This window comes from Rhinolophus hipposideros (assembly GCF_964194185.1).
Source record: "Rhinolophus hipposideros genome assembly, chromosome: 24".
NCBI classification, from domain to species: domain Eukaryota; kingdom Metazoa; phylum Chordata; class Mammalia; order Chiroptera; family Rhinolophidae; genus Rhinolophus; species Rhinolophus hipposideros.
In genome coordinates, this window is record NC_138070.1 from 12,354,793 (window position 1) to 12,375,675 (window position 20,883).

Genomic DNA, 20,883 nt, shown 5'->3' on the forward strand with positions numbered 1-20,883 from the left:
TGAATGAGACAGTTAAGGTCCCAGCTCTCTGCGAACTTACATTTGACTGAGGGAAGACAGCCCATACACAGGTTAGTACATAAAGAAGATCATTTCAGAGAGTGGTAAGCCCGGTGAAGAGAATAAACAGGGAAGTATGAGAGAGGACTAGTTAGGCTCAGGTGATGGAGAAGAGATTCTACTTTTAAAAGGGTGATCAGCAAAGGATGAAGGATGAGAACAAGCCAGCCGTGGGAAGACCTGGGCAGAGCCAGGATATGCAAAGGCCCTGGGGTGGAAAAAGCTTGTTGTATTCCAGGGACATACACTATGACATCTATGTCATCTACTTAAAATGAGTTTAACTCCCCCACGAAGAAATCCCAGAATAGGCCACAAAATAGAAAGTTAAGACTCTGTTATCCAGTGGGATGTCTGTCACACAAAAGCTCCTAACAGACCATTATGATGTCTTCCTGGTTTCAAGCCAACCTCCTCCCACCTTTAGCACAAATCCTTGGTTTCCTTTTACTTCAACCCTCATTCCAAACTAGAACAATGACTCGAAGCTAATGTGGTCACTGAAGAAGCAGGATCTACTTTTGTCCGGGTCCCAGTTTCCCTCGGCATTCATGACCCATGAGTGTAAACGGGACTTATGTTAATGAACAATAACCCAGGTTTCACGCGTTCTTGTCTCTCTCTGCCAAGCCAACTCCTCGCAAAATTCCTTTCCATGTTTCTAGGAGGCATGTCTCACATGCTCACACAAAAGTCTGACCTGTCAACAGCTGCGGTGCCTGGCTGCTGCTCCCAAGCTGCTGCTCCCAAGCTGCTGCTCCCAGGCTGCTTCTAAGCCCTACCACCATCTCTTGCCAAACCTCACCAACTTCTCTGCGCTCCGTCATTGAGGCACTGGAGCCCTCAAGATGCAAAAGCTCTGTCGCTAGGTCTGGCTTCTTAAAAAAGCAAGAGAGAGAGAGGGAGAGAGAGGCAGAGAGAGAGAGAATTGTACAACTTAGTAATTTTTAGTATATTCACAAGGTTGTATAATCATCCCCTCTATTTAATTCTAATAAACTTTCACCACCCCAAAAAGAAACCTCATACCCATTAGAAGTCATTCCCTATTCTTCCACCCTCCCAGCCAGCCCCTGGCATCCACTCATCTACGTTCTGTCTCTATGAATTTACCTATTCTGGACATTTCATATAAATGGAATCACATATTATGTGATCTTTCATGTTTCCCTTCTTTCCCTCAGCAATAACATTTTCCAGGTTACATGGATATGTTGTAGCATGCATCGGTCCTTCCTTCTTTTTAAGGCCGAATAATATTCCATTGTATGCATAGACCAATGTTGCTTTTTCATTCATTGATGGACATTTAGCTTGACTCCATTGCCTTGGCTTTTATAAATAATGCTGCTATGAACATTCACGTACGAGTTTTTGTGTGGACATACGTTTTCAGTTTTCTTGCGTAGATACCTAGGAGCAGAACTGTTGGGTCATATGTTTACATTTAATTTTGGGGGAACTGTTGCCAAAGCAGCTGCACTGTTTTCCATTCCCACAGCAGTGAAGGAGGGCTCCAGTGTCTCTACATGCTCAGTAAGATTTGTCATTGTCTGTCTTTTTTATTCTAACCTTCCTAGAGGGTATCTTGTTGTGGTTTACAGTTCCCTAATGACTAATGATGGTGAGCATCGGTTCATGTGCTTATTGGCCATTGGCATATCTTGTTTGGAGAAATGTCTATTCACATTCTTTGCCCATTTTTGATTGCGCTATTTGTCTTTCAGTTGTTGGGTTATAAGAGTTCCCTTTAAGGAATGAAAGGGATGTTAAGGGTCAGGCCCTCTGTTACGCACTGGAAAGAGTTGTGAGTAAAAAGAGACACGGTATCTGCCCTCATGGAGCTCCCAGTCAGGTGACAGAGACAAACACTCACCAAGTCAATAAGCAACAGAGTGAAATAACTGAGCAGCATCAACAGCCAGGAAGGAATCAAACGAGGGCTGAATCGGAGCGTAGGTCAGGGGACCTATTTAAGATGGGGTGGCCTGAGAAGGCCGCCCCGAGGAAGCTGACAAGTAAGCCAAGCCAGGAAGAATGAGCAGGCACTGGCCACATGACAGAGAGGGAAGAGGGCTCCAAACAGAGGAAAGGACCTGGACAAAGACGGAGGGACAGGAAAGAGGGAGAGGTGAGCAAGGAGGAAAGCTCCAAACGATACTGGAGAGGCATAGGGTGGGGGCAGAAGGCCACTCAAAAATGTGGGTCTCCAAGGGCAATAAGAAGCCACGGACGGGTTTTCAGCAGAGGCCACTCGGGGCTCCCATTCCATCCACCCACACAACTGACTTCTCCTCTTTTCCCATAGGGCGTTATCAGGTATCAGGAGCTTTGCAGAAAAGCTACTTCTCACTAAGGTGTCACTGGCGGTTAAGGTTTCACTCTGTTACCCATCCAGGGAACAGAAATGTGCTTTCTGTGCCACACCAAGGAAAAGGGGGACCTCATGACAGAATTCTGGGCTTTTATTGAGATCATTTTCCTAAACACTGGGTACAATCCCAAGGGAGAGAAATTGGGCACGGGGAGTGTGGAAACTTATCAAAGTGTATTTAATAACTCATTTGTTTTCACCTTCACCAATCAGCAGATGACATAATAATATTATCAGTATAATAGCTAATGCTTGTTGATACTATTTCCCAAGCACTGCTCTAAGCACTTTATGTGTATTAACTCATTCAATCTATAATGTACAGGAAGCCAAAATAAAAGAAATAACTGACAACCTTCCATTGTTATCATTTTGTGTTTGGGGCTAATTCTGTTTGAGTGTGAATGTGGAGATTCTGAGCACTTTTGGTGGTAGGTAAGAACAAAGAAAATGCACTTATTTTTGTCAGGGGGATCAGTGGCACAGCTTAAAGATACCATTTGCCCTATTTTTTTTTTTTTATCAGGGGCCAAATTTTTATTTCGTTAGAATCAAGTCAGCTACCTGGTGCTGGATTGTCAACAGTGCATTAAATCTCGCTCTTAGGTTCTTTGGGACTTAATGAAGTACGTATTGTGAGGGCTTTTGAACTCACTATCTTTTGCCTCATTAGAGAGTTGTCTTTGAGACAGAAACATTGCTTCCTTCTCTCTGTGTGTCAGTTCTGCGCATCAGTTTTCTCATCTGTAAAATGGGGGATACGTTTTAACTATTATTTTGACATGATAATTCATTATTTTAACTAACATAGCCCCTGGCTTCACCTCCAGCCTCATCTCATATCTCTTTCTCTCTGTCTGTCTCTCTCTCCCCTCCCACATTTCACTTACACTGGGTTTTCTTGAATACCTTCAACAACACATTATTTCCCACCTCTGGACCTTTGCCCTTGCGTTGTCTTGGCCAGGCTTCTTCTTTCCCCGTTCTTTGCAGGCCTAGCACCTTCTCAAGTCTCCAGGTCCCAGCCTACCTGCCCTGACCTCAGCGAGAGCTCCCAGCCAACACCCCATTTTTCTTGCTTGAATAATATTCTGTAATCATCTTGTTTATTTGCATATTTCATTATTTATTTTCCATCTTCACCAGAATGTAAGCTTTATGAGGGTAGGCAGCAGTGCCTGGCACATAGTTGGTACTCAATAAATAGTTTTTGAATAATGAATGAATGAATGAATGAATGAGTGAACAAATGAATGGCTATTCATCTAGAACAGTGGTTCTCAATTCCCCTCAACCTGAGATCAGATTAAAAAAATACTGATGCTGGGGTCCCACCCCCAGGTCTGGGATGGGGCTTGGGAAAAGAAATTTTTTAAGCCCCTCCAGGTAATTCTAAGGTGCAGGCAGGGTTGGGAAACACCAACATTGGGCAATATAACTTTGGAGGGTTTCCTTTTAGGTCGCCACCTGGTAGCCATCCCATAGGTGACAGTGTCTCATCTGGCTGGCATCATGTGGGACGCAGCCAAGAGTTCTGCTCTAAAGACCAGAGGGAAAGGATGAAGCACGTTCCGTTCCGTCTTTTCCTGGCTCAGGGCAGTGGAACAGCTTTACCACTCGGTGTAAAGTGTTGCAAATTCCTAGTACCTGAGAGCCACTGGTGTTCAACTCCAGTGATCAAAATGTATGGGGTTATTTTGGGTCTCCCCTTGGAAATACGGATGCCAGGAGGTGCCTGTACTTTCTGATAGGTAGCCAGGAGTCTTAACAGCATGGCCTGGTGACACAGTCTTGCTGCAGCCCGCCGCAGCCTTTTGAGGTTGGGTGTAGAAACGGTTATCCTCATTTCTGGCTCCTGACCAACCTCCCTTCAGTGGGTCCTTGAGTATCAAGTGTCCGTCCAGGGAAGGGAGCATAAGTGAGCTTGAAATAACGAGATGTAGTGACCCTGATGTCATTAGTATTTGCTGCAGGAGAAAGGAACTTGTCCTCTTTTCTGTCGAAATGTGACCTTCGCTGGCTCAAGGCCTCCGACCGAGACCTGGAGCTCTAATGAGTGGGCTTTGTAATGACTGTTGTATTTTTCCAGCATCAGCCCAGGCCCAGCGAAAAGGAAAAAGGCACCGCTGGGGACTCCTGAGTGCCTTACACAATGTGTGATGACAGCGCATTTGTTCTACATTCTGAGAAAGGTGCACTGGCCTCACAGAGGAGAATAAAAACTGGAAAGAAACTAAAAGCCCTTTCTAATACTTTGCACGGTGAACAGAGACAGGAACTTGCATCTAGCACCTTAAAATGATGGCGGTTGTGCAATCTAATTCTGAGGACTCCATCCAAAGGACAGGCTCGAATGAGTACAAAAATATATGACGAAGAATGTGCACAGCAGCCTATGATGTAATTGCCACAAACTATAAATAAGTGAAGTGTCTAGGGGTGAGGGGCGACCAAGCCATTAAAAAGAATGAGATAACCATTCTCGCAACTTTTCTGTAAGTCTGGAGCTATTTGAAAACAAAAAGTTACCCCCCAAAATGCACCACGACAAATTAAAATTTTTCCCCAAGAATGCAAGAGGGATTCAAGATTAGGAAGTCTATCAGTAGAACTCATTATTTTAAATGATTAAAGAAACAGGAATGAGACAGACCTACAAGCCCTGGCTTAGAAAGTTGCCCACCCTGTATTAAGTGGAAAAAAGTAAGTTGCAGCACAAGTATAGTATGATAGTATTCATATTTTTGGAATCAAGAGAAAAAGAAACACACACACACACACTTCATCAAGATGGCTATGTGACTTTAGGCAAATCACTTTAACTTCTCCATGCCTCAATTTTCCCATCAGCAAAATGGAAACAAGAGAGCATCTGCCTTATAGAGTTGTTACAAGGACTAATGAGGTAATCCTTGAAAAGGATTTAATACAGCGCCTGGAACATAACAAATGCTCAATAAATGTTATCATCAGCCTTACTAGTTTGTCAAAGAAAAACTCAGAAGCTGAAACATTTAGAAAAGAAAACTTACTTGAAAAGAAACACAAGGGAGTCCAACTTCAAAACAATCAGCTAGCCAAATGAAAAGCACAACACAAGTATTTAAAGGAAACAAATGCAAAATCGCCAAGGTTACCAAGTTTTATGTTAGTCTGTTCATGATTTAAAAAAAAAAAAAAAGGAAAACAGTATCATTCTCAAAAGATTACAATATCCACAAAAGAAGTGACCTATGTTTAGGCATCAACAGCACAAAAGGCACAGATGAACTTGTCTTTGCCAAGGCTTACGGGAAATACTCAAGAGTTTTCAAATTGGAGGGGTGGGTAGAGGCTCGACAGACTGGCCCTGTTTTTCTTGGGGTATCTCAGGGTGCAAATTGCGGTTTCTTCCTCCTGAATGCGACACATATGGGCTTAGTCATAATGAAAGCAGGAGAAAGGGTAGTTTTCCTTTCATATTACTTCTAGAAAAAAATCTAGAAGCAAATGCACCAAACTGCTAACAATGGTTATCTCTGGGTAGTGGAATGGGGAGAAGAGCTTACTAGTTACTCTATACGTTTCTGTAGCGTTTGAATGCTTTACGTGTTCACAAATTACATTTGTACTTTGTAAAAGAACTAGCAGGATCATATAAATTTGAAATGTCTAAGCCATCGTGTTTCTTTCTAGTTCTTCCACAGCATAGTTTGCTTTCTATGCGCTGCAGAACAAAATATATAAACCATGCATTTTCTCCAAAACCCTTTAGTGTATAGCGTCTTGCGAGAGAGCCAAACATGCGATTCCAATTGGGAGAGGGAAAGAATTGGAGAGGGCGAGATCAGTCCCTTTTTGCCCCATTGTTAGATTTCCACCCTGAAGCCTGAGACCCCCCACCACCACCAGTGAAGTCCCATAGAGTGAAATATTACCGTTCTAGAGTATCTACCCTCATCTCTCCCCTCACCCGCATCCTCATATTTACCCAGATTTACCCAGGGGCAGCCCCTTCTCCAAGAACCAGAAAAGGAAAACTAATTCATCAGAGGACCTATGCGGAGACGAGGGCCCACAGTTGATACTGAAAGAGGCTTTTCATCTGTTTTTCAAACCAACCAAGGCCCCTTCCTGGAATGAGCCCCAGAGAGATGCTGGTATGCAGAGAAGAGGGTCACACAGGAGATGCCAGACTGGCAGCAGGTGATGAAGGTTGGGCAGGATTTGCCCCTGGCTTGCACCCAAATCCCCCACAGCCAGGTCACCAACATGGCTCTGCTGACCTGCAGCAAACAATTTAAGTGGCCCAGGGACACTCCCCACGACCCCACTCTCATTGGTGCTCAAGGGCCACGCGCAGGTGATAACTGTACCTGTTCTTCCCACTTTTACAGTCAGTACTGCTAAGAACATGAAACTGCTTTCTCATCCGAGCAGCCAGGAGTTGACAATGTTTGGGGACAGAGGAGGATGCATTATTTTTCCTCTGGTTACAGCAACCCCAGTACATTGCCATGACTGATCTCAGAAAAGGGTTTCCCAAGGTACCACAGTAGAATCGTGATCAGTTTAGGAGGGTCTGACTATACCTAATTTCAAACTGAATTATGAGCTCAGAATTTGGGGTTCTGGAATTCTGTGCACTGGCTTTGATTGTAAAGACTCTAAATTTCTCCAACTTGAGCCCTCAAAGAGTCTGCTCCAGCATGGGGGAGAGTCTGATCACCTAGGGTTCTGACAAGTAGCCCAGATGATCCTGTTGCACCCCAAGGATCGCAGCTTTAGAGGAAGAACAAGACAGGCAGTGGCAATTCACAGTGAAAGCTAACGTTTCTTGAGCACATACGACGTGCTGGGCCAATGCTCACTGCTCTGCATGCATTAACTCACGGGCTCCTCCAATGTGGAGGCAGTGCTATGACTTGCCCTCAATTTACAGATGAGGACACTTGAGACCTGGAAAGCTTGATAATTTGCTCTAACTCTCACAGCTGGTGAGACATGGAATTTGAACTCGGACCTGTCTGAGTTTAGAGCCCATGCTGTTATACACTTCCGTAGGATAAATCTTAAGGTGGTGAGCATCTTGATCTTGCAGGACATTAAGGATCATCGCCTAGACCAAAGATTAGACCAAAAACAACCTCGGGGCAGCAATCCAGGCATCCATCGATGGATGAATGGATAAACAATATGTGGTATATGCATACAATGGAATATTATTCAGCCTTCAAAAGGAAGGAAATTCTGATACACGCTATCGCATGGATGAACCTTAAGGACATTAGGCTCACTGAAATAAGCCAGTCACAAAAGGTCAAATATTGTATGATTCCATTTAAATGAGGTACGTAGTCAGATTCACAGAGAAAGGAGAATGGTGGTTTCCAGGAGCTGGAGGAGGGAAGAATGGGGAGTTAGTGTTTAGTGGGTACAGAGTTTTAGTTTGAGATAGATAATGGTGACAGTTGTATAATGATGTGAATGTACTTAATGCCACTGAATGGTACGCTCAGAGTTAAAATAGTAAGTTTTATGGTATGTATATTTTACCACAATTTTTTTAAAACACTGATGTCTGGTGCCCACACCAGTTAAATCAGAATTGTTCCAGGATAGGGCCCAGCTCTCTGTATTGAAATAATAATAATAATAATAATAATAATAATAATAATAATAATAGCAGCCAGGTGTTTCTAATGGGCACCCAGGGTTGAGAATGCCAGAATTCTGGAACTCACCCTGCCGGCAGGCAGCCTCTCACATCGTCACAGGTTCCCGCTCTCCCATTCTCGCAAGAGGGCTGAAAGCGAGTCCTCTTCACTGCCGAGTCTCCTGGCCTGTTGCTGACTTAGGTGGCCTGGATCCAAGAATTAATGGAAGGTTCCGGAAGCAGAAAGCTCTGTGGTATACTGGGTGTTTCTCTGGCTTGTAATTGTCTGCAGAGGCCTAATCCCCCTTAATAGTCCAGGAAGAGGAATGCTTATTACACAAGTGCTGTGATTTCCGGATGAAGAGTAAAGGTTCCCACTGAAATCTACAATCCATGGCACTAATTGATCGAGTCCCTCTTTCCATAACCTATGAATGCGTATTTTCAGGCTTTGGGCTATAGCACACCTTTGGGGGGATTCTCCCAGTGGGAGTTATGACAGAGAGGATTATTGTACAAGAGAAGAATGGCATCTGGCCTTCAGCTCAGCAGCCAGCATTCTCTGAGCACCTCCATTTTGCCTGGCACCAGGATGGGTTCAAGGGGGACCCCAATATACCCTTAACGAACTCACATTCTGTAGGGAAACAGACACGTTCATTCAGCCTATATATCTCTTGAGCTCCTACAATATACCAGACACTGCTCAAAGTACTAGCAACAAAGGCAATATTTAAAATATTTAACAAGGGCACAGAATTAGGAAGGATGCTTTGGTGGGGTCTGGGGGATCTCAGGGAGGTCTGGGGGAATTCAGAGGAGGGGCCAGGATGGCAGGGACATTGGGCGGGGTAGCGGCTATTTACCAACCAGTACAGAAGTATTTCAATATTTTAACATCTGGGAAAACCGTATGAGTAGGTACCAGTGAATGACAACTTGTCTTGGCCACAGAGGTGAGCAGTTGAGTTAGGTCCCTGACTTCATGGATCAACCTTCTAGTGCAGGAGTAGAATTTTTTCCATCAAGGACCAAACGATAAATATTTTAGGCCTTGCAGGCCCTAAAGTCTCTATCCCAGCTACTCAACCTTGCTGTAACACAAAAGCCGCCACAGACAATAGTAAACAAATGAGTGTGGCTGTGTGCCAATAAAACTTTATTTATAAAAACAGGCTGGATGTGACCCATGGGTCATAGTGTGCAGACACCTGTTATAATGGATGAGACAGACATACCGTTCATCCTTTCATTATACAAATATTTATCAAGTATCTTCTCCATGACAAATATTGCACTGGCCACTGGACTTACTGTGCTGAACAAGACAGATAATGGTCCCTGCCCACTCTTACACTCGAATGGGAGAGGCCAAATCAATCCTTTTCATATGCTATGGTAAACACTAAGATAGAAGTAATCAGGAAATGCAGAAGGGAAAGTTAATACCACCTGGGAGTTCAGGGAAAGCTTCCTGGAGGAGGTAATTACCTATTGCCTGCTCCAATTGGCCTGAGAAGCACATGTTTTTCCTTGTGGGTTATCTGTCATCACCCACTCTTCCCTTGTGTCCCCCAGTCTCTGAACAGCTACAACAATGGAGATGTCGAAGGATCCAAGCGGCTTGGGAGGAATGCCAAGTGGGTGGCCATCGCCTCCATCATTATTGGCCTTCTCATCATCGGTGTTTCTTGTGCAGTTCACTTCTCAAGGAAGTAAGTAGGCTTTTTTTTTAATCCCTCCAGATGTAAATTGCCTTTTCTTGAATTCCCGTTGGAATCTGTTAGGATAGGGTAGGTTATGCTCTGGAGACAAATAATCCCCAACAAAAGCATTTTCGTTTTTTCTTCACTGTGGTTACATGGGCCATGTAGGTTACATGGGCCATGAAGGCTCTCTCCTCCACTCAGTCATTTAGGGTCCCAAGCTATCTGAAGCTCCACCTTTTTGTAGCTGCGCTATCTAGAACAAAAGTCAACAAGCTTTTTCTATAAAGGACCAGACAGTAAATATTTTAGGCCTTGAAGGCTATGTGGTCTCTACCACCATCTCAGTTGCAATTACTTAAATCTGCCATTTTAGCACAAAAGCAGCCATATACAATATGTACATGAATGGGTGTGGCTGTGTTCAATAAAACTTTATTTACAAAAACAGGTGGCTGGCCTGTGGGCCAAAGTTTTCCAACTTCTGATCTAGAATATCAGGCCTCCTCAGGCTGAGGAAGGGGAAAAAGATCAGAAAATTACACATGGGTTTTCACTGCCTCAGCTCTGGAGTGACAACTGTCACTTAGACTCACAATCTGTTGGCTAAAATAAATCACATAGTTCCACCTAACTGTAGTAAAGTGGGAAATGTGGGAGAGTAAATGGGATATTTAGGATTATTATTGCTCTTACCATCTGATCTGATTTTACTACATGATTTTACACTCAACTAGCCTAACTGTTCTTAGTTTAAGGGCAGAAGAGTCACCACATATTTTTGGTATCGCCAACGAGCTCTTATCTCATTAGGAGATGGATGCTGTTGATATTTACCTCTGGAGCTGGACAAATTTATTCTGATTTCTCCAATCAGCTGAGATGGGCTCCATCTGCTAGACTCAATGGCATTTTCCATCAGAACTTTGACAGAGGGCAAGGTCATGTGATGGACAACCAAGACTCAGAAATGAGAAGCCCAGATCCATCTCTGTGTCACTGTACAATTTGAGGAATGGTAGAGGACAACTCTGAGGAATCCTTTCGCTCTCTGTCAGAGCAGCATGGGTATTTCTAGACCATTTCCCTCAAGTTAAGAGGATCAGACTCTTTGGCTGGATTTCGTAAGGGTGGGTAAGGATTTCACTGAGTGGCTGAGGGAGGAAGGGGAAACCCTTTAGCCTGCCAGATCAGCCAATCCAACCTTGGCAACCAGTACTGTAGAGGATGTCACAGTAGGTCAACTTCCTGTCATACAAGTCAGGTCTGGGAGCAATTGGGGCAGTGGGATGGAGAAGCCAAAACAGGAAGTGTCACAAAGGGGAAAAATAGATGGCTTTGGCCAAAGAGAGGATAAAAAGGACACTAAAACATCAAAGGAATCTCAAGGTTTCTTGCCTGCAAGATGACAAATTGATGATGATGGCCTGTGAAGGAGAAGACAGTTGGAGAATAGATGTGAACACACCCAACTTTATTCTTTAAGGAAGGCTTAGTGTGTGTGGAGGGGTGGGGTGGGGGGGAGGGCGGGGAGAGAGAGAACACGCATGGGGCTGTGGAGTATGGGGTTAGTGGTGCAGGGTTCATACCAGACTTCCTGGGTGCAAGTCCCCACCACCACTATTTACTGTGAAACCTTCAGCCAACTGCTTAAGGTCCCTCAGCCTCAGTTTTTTCTTCTTATGTATAATGGGGATTATAGTAGGACCCATTTAATAAAGCTATTGTGAAGGTGAATTAAATGACCCATAGAATGTGTATAGCTTGGTGTCAGTGATACATCAAAAATACAAGCCATTTATTAATCCTATTATTACTACTGTTACCAACATGACTGGGAGAAGATCTCAGAATGTAAGATGCTACTAAATAGAGCTCAAGGCTTTGCATTCGTGAGCCAAACTCACAAGATGGTGTTCCAGGGGAACAAGGCCAAGTCTTGGCCTAACTACGAGGGACTTCTGACAATACCTACTGCCCAGATGAGTGTTTGAGCTAAGTGGGTTACAATAATAGCGGCTGACTCTGACATAGAACTTAGCATATGCCAGGTACTGTTCTAAGCTCTTATGTGAATTAATCCTCCTTGAATCTTTACGGCAACCCCATATGGTAGGTATTATCCCCACTTCGCAGATGAGGAAACTGAGGCTCAGAGGAGTGAAGAAATCAAAGACTTGCCTGATGTGTCACAGCCAGTTAGTGGTAAAGGCAGGGTTTAATCCTGGGCTATCCGGTCTAAAAACTGTGTTCTAAACCACAACACCACACTGCCTCAAAGCCAATGTGTCCCTTCTAGCACACTCAATAACAAAGGCCAGTAGATGGCACTTGCCTTGTGGCTATGTCTAGAATTGATTTTTATGGGGGATAGGATGGTGAGGTTTCAACCTACAAAAAAAAAAAACTTGATGAATCGGAGCCAAGGGTAACAAAATCAAAAGACTTCAGGAGTTAGGGAATAAACATGGATGAAGCAGCCTGATTGTAGGACAGTAGGGAGTGGTGAGGACTGTGGTGACTTGGGGGCACAATTTGAAGGGAGCAGTCACCCTTCTGCTCCAGCCAATTGTTACCACTCAGACTGCAGACCCCCCATGGGGCCCACCTGTCAAAAGACATTAGAAAGCTCAGTTTTCATTTTCAAATCCCATTGTTAGATGTTGACAATCAGTTTACCTTCTTTAAATATGTGGTGAGGGCCAAAACCAAAAAACATACAAGAAGCACATCAGCAGCCTGGAGATTATCTACTTGCAGTTTCCGGTAGACAATTTGGCTTGCAAAGGTCTGTTTGCCCATGAGATACCATCCAAGCAGTTTTATAAGGGACCCAAAAGTCTTCCTATATGGGGACTTTGTCCATTTTTAATATTTCTATCTGGAGACAAAGCATCGATGGACCTATACTTGTGATTGAGGTTTTGTTAGTAGTTATAAAATATGAGAGTGGGTCACCTCTCCATCCCTTCTTCCTAAGAGGCAGTGTTTCGCAGTGGTTAGAACCCGCATTTCAGCACCATTTTTACCAAGATTCAAATCCCAGCTCTGCCACACAGACCACCCTGGCAAGTTATTAAACTTTCTGTGCCTCAATGTCCCTAACCATAGCGTGAGGATAGGATTACTTCCCCATCTGGATGGTCAGGTTCCTTTTAGACAGATACCTTTCTCTCCAAGTGATCAAAGAACACGAAAATGGTTGCCAGAGTTAGAATCCATGGAGAAACTCAAATGGAAAGCCTTTGTGTGGGGGGGTGCGCGTGCGTGCAAGAAACGAGAGAATAGAATCAATTCTATCTTCTGTTAAGACCAATCACAAGGCCAATTTCTCAGTAATCCTTTGAAATAAAATTCTCCAGCCCCAGGAGGAATTGCATGACAAGGCAGAGGTTCTGAAACTTAGGGCTGCATAGCTGCTGCCTGGGGAGATTTAGAAGAAGTTGACATCCAAGCCCCATTTCAATGGAGTCCGACTCACTATGTCAGGCGTGAGGCCTGAAAATCTGCATTATCCACCTCCGCACTCCCATTCTGGGCTGTGGATACAGGTGGTCATCAGAACCCTCTTGGCCAAACCCTGGCACACTTCCTCCCTCCGACACGCAAAAGGAAGAGCTCACGAACCAGAGGCAGCCATTAACAGAGTGGTCAGTTTTCATTACATCAGCAGCCAACCTCACCATCCGAGTGTGTTATATCTAACTGTGTGCCAAGGAGGGGAGTCAGGTTACCAGCTAGGAGATGTACCCACAGGGAAGCTATTTTGTAACCATCCAAGCGGCTGGCTGCCAGAAGGGAGGGGCTGGGAAAATCCGACCTTTAGAGTTGACCAAGCTCTGAGAGGAGACAAAAGCCTTGATTTGAATATGGGAGTTTTCTGAGTCCCATTTAAAAAAAAAAAGAAAAAAGAAAAAAAAAGGCTGTCTGAAGTAAGCTATTCCCTTTTAAAAATCATCAGGTCCTGCCTTTAAAAAAAATTATTCTTTATCTGTATCGACAAAATAGTAACCAATCTCAAAGTCCCTGCCTTTTAAAAATTATTTTTAATCCTTATCAAGAAAACTGGAACCAATCTCTTCTCCCCCAAATGATAGAAATCCCAGGTAGTTAATTTTCTTGGATAGGCTCAGGTCATGATAGTTTTTACCCAAACTCATAAAAATGTCTCATTCATGATCATTTTACAGGATATCTATGTGAGACACGTGGTGTTTGTGGAGCAAAGAAAGACAGTTTTGTGACAACAAACCCACAAGAGCTGGGAATCCCTGAACTAAAATATTCGGCTGTTTTGGAAAGAATGCTGTGCTGACAGAGAGAGGCAGGCACGCCCCCACCGTGCATTAAAAATGCTTGTTTGTCATTCTTAGAAATAAGAGCTTTCATGTTCCAAGGTTTCCAGATGGAATCAGAAACTTGCAGTCTCTCAGAGTCAGAAAATTCCCTGCTTTCAAGTTGCTAGGGAAAATGGAGAAGCAAATCACACAGAGGTGAAGCATTTAAATATTGCAGCCGTCTATGTACCGATCCTAATCATTCACGTCCCAACCGAAATCAACATGTCTGCAGGCTTCTACTTTCTGGGGGTGCCCTGAGAATTCGCACAAGGAAAGAGTGTTCTGGTTGGTTCTCAAAGCCTCAGAGCCACCTATGACAAATCAGCTGAGAAGCCTGTAAAAATGCAGATTCCTGGGCCCTGATCAAGACCCTGAGTGGCCCTGAAACATGCATTATCACAAGCACACTACCGCCCACAATCGTTCTACGCATCCTAAAGTTGTAGAACCACTGTTGTAGGGCTTTGCGTTGAGTGGAGACCATTGCCTGTGTGGACGGATGCCGCAAAGCAGGACATTTTTACATTCCTCGGGTACTGGTAGAAGCTTCTGTGGTTGCTGCTTCTTCCCTACTCCCTAGAAAGTTTGTTGACACACCTCCCAAGATTCCTCTTCCTTGTCTCCTCATGGTCAGGTTCATGGTCACGTATCTGATGCTCAGTGGAATTCAGTGAAACTTCCTTAGCCGCAAAACCAGTTGGCCAGGACAAAGCTTGGGTGTGAGGGAGATAAGTGGTGTTGGCCACAAAGACGACAAATGACATTCGGTGGAGCTTGGTCTCATGCAGGGGTATGGTTATAACGTCAGGTCACAAGGTGAACTTTGAGTGTAATCAAAATTAATCTTGGCAGCATGCACAGGAGGGTCCCCTATCAGAGACTCTCACACCCTGCCTTTATCAGCCCATTAGAGCCCGTGGTCCCTCCAGTGCTAGAAGAGATGACATTCCTTGGGTCGAGCATCAGCTGAGTAGTTAAGCGCACACACTGGAACCACGCTCTGAGCGCACACAAAAGGAATAGGAGTCACATATCCATCCATTCTCCTGAGCACTGAGCCAGGCAGTGGCCAGCCTCTCCAACCCCATTTAAATAGCTGCTTTTTTCTTTTGGAGCAACATGAATAGTTCATTCGCCATGAGTTAAACATATGTACAATGCAACTCCACTGAACTTCCGTCTCTGGGTGGTATTGTAGGTATCTAAATCGCCAGGCAAGCCCCCCACCATGTATCAAAAATGCTTGTTTGTCATTCTTAGAACTAAGAGCCTCCATCTTCCCAGGTTTCCATTAAGAACTTGACCTCTACACCAGGTTAAGGGTCCCCACAAATCGTCTCGGAATTGTGGGGGGCACGGCAGGCACGGAATTAGCCAATATTAACCTATTCTGCACTAGTAGAGCTTCTGTCTTGTAAATGGACTGGAAAGAGTCTCTTTCTGGCCTCAAAGTAACCTTCAATTACGGTAGGATTGGAAGTAAGCACATATATCAAGGTGGGCAAGAAGAGGTTGGCCTTTTTGCGAAAACATAAAAACAAATCCATCTTTTTTCCTGTATTATTAGCTGGAGTAAGGCTTTCTATGGATTGTTTTGCCCAGATGTGTCTTTAGAGAATTTCTGTGATTCCATGGTGAAAAATGGGGAACATTACCTGTTTCCAGAAGGTCTTTGTTGGTTCAGATAAGTTGTAAAGACAAGTCACAGCTAAGTCATCATCAACAATGAAAATATTTTTGCTTTGAGAGTGATATAAATCGGTGGACACTGACAAAGGAATCAGCATAAACATAAAAAGGATGTTCAACCTTGCTGGTAACCAGGGAAACACACACTAAAGCAACAATGAAATGCTATGTATTTTTTGTCGGCCAGATTGAAGCAGTTTAAAAAATGGAGACTATCAAGGTTGGCAAGAGTGTGAAGAACTGGATACTGATGCTTTTGGTGGAAGGGTAAACGGGAGCAGACTTTGGGAGGTCAATTTGGGTTGTATCTATTAACTGTCCTCGCACCTAGCAATCCAACTTCACGGTACCGACCCTACATATAGGAGCACAAAAAGGCATGTGAACTAGTAGTTTTGTTCCCTTCGCTACACATTAGAACCACCTGGGAGCTTATCAATGCCCAGGGCCCAGCCTGGACCAGTTAAATTAGAATCTCCAGTGATGGGGCTGGGCATGAATAGGTTACGGCTCTCCAGGTGATCCTAAATGTGTAGCCAGGGCTGAGGACCAAGGATGGGCAGTGATGTTCACTCAGCTGTGTTTGAAATAGGGGAAATTTTGGAACAACCTAAATGTCCATCAGTGGGGAAATGGTTAAATACGTGGTGGTTTATTTGCAAGACAGGCTACAACACTGCAGTTCAAACATGGAAATCTCTCCCTTATTATGGCTTTATAAGGCCCTGCATGACCTGGTGGCTACTTCTCCCTCCTCAGCTCCCAGCACCCTCCCCTCAACTCCTCCACTTGAGTGACACAAGCATGCTCCTGCCACAGGGCCTTTGCACTTGCTGGACCCTTTGCCTAGGATTTTCTTCCTCCTGAAATCCACATGGCTTGTTCCCATCTCTCCTTCAGATGCTTGCTCATGTGTTACCTTAGCAGAGGCTACTGCTGACCAACTGTGCTACAAAAGAACCCACCACCCCCCTTCTTCTTCTTCCTTCTGTCCCCTTATACTTTCCTTCCTAGTATTTACCACTCCCTGAGAAATATATATATTAATTTATATTTAAAAAATATATTTATATATAAATGTACATGAATAAATTTAATATATAATTTATATAAATTATATTTATATAAATTTATTTAGATATTTCTTATAAATTATATATTCATTATAAATTTATATTATATATTTTATAGTTATATTATATTAGTTATACAGAGGGTGCCAAAAAATGTATACATGTTTTAAGAAAGGAAAAACCTGTATTAATATATACCGCTAACAAAAGATAAATACAAGTGACGTTTGACGTCTGCAATTACAAGAGGTGCTCAAAGTGGTTACCGTCAGCGTCCACTTTTTTTTTCCCCATGGTTTTAAATGATTTTAATGTTTCAAACAAACTGAGCATTTCATACACCAATTTCCTTTGCCTTTTTAAAATTAATAATAATGCCTTTCATGTAACTTGGTTCTTTTTTTCTTTTTTTTAAATGTATGTAGTAGCCATTTTGGGTTTTTGTGTTGCTGGTATCGTTGCAAGATACATACAATCCCTTTATGGTTTTGTCAACAAAATATCGTTAGAAAAGTTTGGCCTAGAATGGGAATCCTGATTTTTTTTTATAGTTAAACATTTATCATTTATATCCCTCACACAGTGATAACTCCCCTGCCCCATCCACTATCCCTCTGACATCGCACACAGCCATTATATTCCCACTGCCTCTATTCCTAATGCTGTGCTCCGCTTCTTGTAACTATATATCAGACACTTCTGATTACGGCGAACTACTGCTTGAGCAACGTTGACCATCGCTTAAAATGTATATACATTTTTTTGGCACACCCGGTATAGAATACATAATTATAATTTACATATTAATGTATAATCACATGTATTTTTATGGTCAGTTTCCTCCTACTGGAGTGAAAACACTGGGAACATGTCCATTTCTGTCACTACCCCTAATAATGGAACGTAACACTTCAGGGCGCATACTTTGCAGCTAGACTGTTTTAAGTCCAGATTTAAATCCAGCTTCTGCCTCTAACAGCTGTGTGGCCTTGGGTGCACCTTTTAACCAATCTGTGCCTCAGTTCTGTCATCTGTAAAATGGGGATAAAACAGTACCTCTCTTAAGGCTGTGAAGATTAAATTGTGTAAAGCACAACGCCCGGCACATGGTTCTCACTATGTAACTGCTGGGTTGTGGTAGCGTCACAGCACCTGGAGTAGTGCCTGGCATGTAAACATTTATTGAATAAATGAATGAAGTTGCACACATACACACACTGCATGTGTATGTATGAATAAATGAATGAAGTTAACTTATTCATTTATTCATTCATAAATGACTTCATTCATTTATTCGCCCCTTTACGGGAACCCGCCCACAAGATGAATTTCTAAGTGCCTATTTATAGACTTAAATGCAGAGAAAACAATGCCAAACGCCAATAGTGCTACTAACCCTAAGGAGGAGAATGAGATCCCGAAATGCTCACCAAGCATTTTGCTGCCTCTGCATAATTTGGGTTTGTTTTGTTTTGTTTTGTTTTGCATGTGCCACATGTGAAATAAAATGTTTCCAAACACAATGTTTCTCCAAAGTGCTTAGACTCAGAAGGATGCAAATCTGCTAGTCCACGTCGGAGTTCCGGCCATGGCAGAAGGAAGCCCTGGGAGAGAAGGCCAGTCCCCCAGCTTCCTCTCTTTCTCACTCTGTGTGTTTGCACCCCGCAGAGCCTGAGCATTCAGCGGTCGGCCTCAAGCATGGAGGACGGACCTCATCCACACGCACCCCAAAGGCGTTTCTGAGGAATGGATCCTCGACTTTCGACTGTGAGATCTTTTCCTCCAGGACTCTCCAGAGGCAGGTCCCTGGCAAATGAACTGAAAAAAGAAAGGTCCAACATGTAGGAAAACCAAGCAGCACAGCCATATCAGCCAGAGCCATTGATTTAAAAAAACAAAAAATCAAGTCTCACTGTTTCAGTTGAGCAAAAGCCTTTGTGTCCATTCCTCTTCTCCAGAAGCAAGCCTGGGCACATCTGAAGACTTTTAATGGGGGGTGGGGCAGGACTTCCAGATTAGGGGTGAGAGGGAGGGTCTAGGAAGAGCAATGGATGCTGGTGTTTGCAATGTCAAGTACAAACATTTGCAGCATGTTTCAAGTTGTCTAATAGAGCTAAATTTGTGCTCCCCCCCCCTTTTTTTTTTTACATGTTGCCACTTCACTTCAATCTTCAGTAGCTCCTCCTCCCTCATCAAAAGCTCAGAGGCAGAGGCTTTCTGGTCTTCTGTCGTGGTCTCACTTTTCTTAATGGCCGCCCTCCCTCGCTGGCATTCACCTTTGGTCAACTTGACCTCAACTTCACTTTTCGCTTAAGCAGATGTGAAAACGTACTTAGCGATCAATTCTAGGTACACGAGCACCTTCCCCATTCCAGTTTTGGGAATAATCTGGCTGTGTTTATGGAAGGTGCTTTTTTTTTCAAACTCTCTCTTTCTTTTTTTTTTTTTTTTCTTTCTAGCAAGTCTTTGGTTTTCCTGGATGCCACCTGGAAATGCCACCCACTGTATCTGTTTTCTGTCCAGTGTAAACCCTTTAGGTGTGATGGTACAGGTTTCATGGCGCTATTATTCTGCCGGCCAAAACACGCTGACCCAGTGTTTCCCAGAATGCAAGACGGATGTACCACGGGTGGTCCACAAGATAATATTTTAAGTCGTTTATAGTCACTGAATCACAAGGAACATTTATTTCCTCTTCTCTATTCTTTTTCAGTCCTGATTACAGCAAGGAGAAAGTCTCTGTCTAGTGCTCACACATCCATACCACCTTTCTGATACTTTGGCTCTTTTCGCTTCTTAATAAAGAAGGAGCAGGCCTCTGGTTCAATGTCTTTTGTCTAGATGGAATTTAATAACATGGTTTTGTGTTTGTTGTATTTCTTTCATTAATTACCTTCCATTTATGGTTTCCACTGAGGGACATGGTATGGTATCATTTCTGTTCCACTAAATTTACTTAAGAAAAGTAAGTAGACTCAAAGAAAATATCAAACGATTAACACAACAGGTGATATGTATATATGGCAAAAATCACTTCCAAGAATTAATATTAGAAACACAGTGATAATGAACTTTCCTAAGCAAGAGAAAAAGGCAGCTTGTTCTAAGCGAATGAACATGAAGCTTAGAGTTAAAACACCTGCGTTCCAATGCCTTTTTTTTTTTTTTTTGCCACTAACTATGCCAACTGATTTTAGGCACATTTCTTAGCCTCTCTGTGCCTCGAATTTCTTCATCTGGAAAATGGAGATAAGAACATCTGCCTACTTGCCTCGGTGTTGCTATGAGAATTAATCGCCATAATACATGTGAACGCCCTTGGAGGGAAACTCTAAGTGCTATAAAATACAAAACGTTGTTCTTAGATTATTATGAATCTCAGGCGTTGTTAAAATCCCGGACCCTAGCAAAAGATAAATGTTGATGGACATCGGACTCCATCTGTCATTTCACCCAGTTGCCCGTCATGAGCCAGCACTCGCCCCAGGACATTGGATCAGGGCCACGAATTCTCAGCACGCAGGGATCCTTGCGCCATTCCAGTATACCAGATCCTCATTTCTGTCCCTGACATCTTGGCTTCTGTTTGTTTGTATTTGGCTCCCTGATCTTTTACCCAAGTCAAACGCAAAGTGTTGCTACTGAGAGGCAGAATAAAAATGGTTTTAAGTAAGCCTGTTACCGTGGCGTGTACATTGTATTTTCTTGAAGTTGCCAACCTTCTAGACACTCTCATAACCAAACTGGGATCCTGGATGCCAGCCCCAGCCTGCAGGGAAGACCCTAGAGAGACATCAACTCGGAACTAACTTATGGCCTGAAATGCCCTTCTAGGAAGCACTGAAAATACTGGTCCCACTAAAGTCACTAAGTGAGACAGACATCTGGGATCCAGAAGGGGGCTGATGTCTGCTGGGCCCAGGGCCTTGGTGTTCAGCATTATGAAGAACTTCTCCCTAATTTTTTTCCCAGCTTCAACTTCCTGAGTTCATTTTGGTTTCATAGG

At 43.4% G+C, this 20,883-nt stretch overlaps 1 protein-coding gene across 1 annotated transcript in view; it reads left to right on the forward strand.

The window, feature by feature from the left end:
• TMEM233 (transmembrane protein 233) overlaps window positions 1–20,557 on the forward strand; it is a 37,536-nt gene extending 16,979 nt beyond the window's left edge. Inside the window, exons 2-3 of the mRNA XM_081036607.1 lie at window positions 9,648–9,784; window positions 18,546–20,557. Of these exons, the coding sequence (XP_080892733.1) occupies window positions 9,648–9,784; window positions 18,546–18,552 (144 nt within the window). The 3' untranslated portion in view covers window positions 18,553–20,557. The remainder of the gene's footprint in view (window positions 1–9,647; window positions 9,785–18,545) is intronic.
• Window positions 20,558–20,883: the final 326 nt, after the last annotated feature.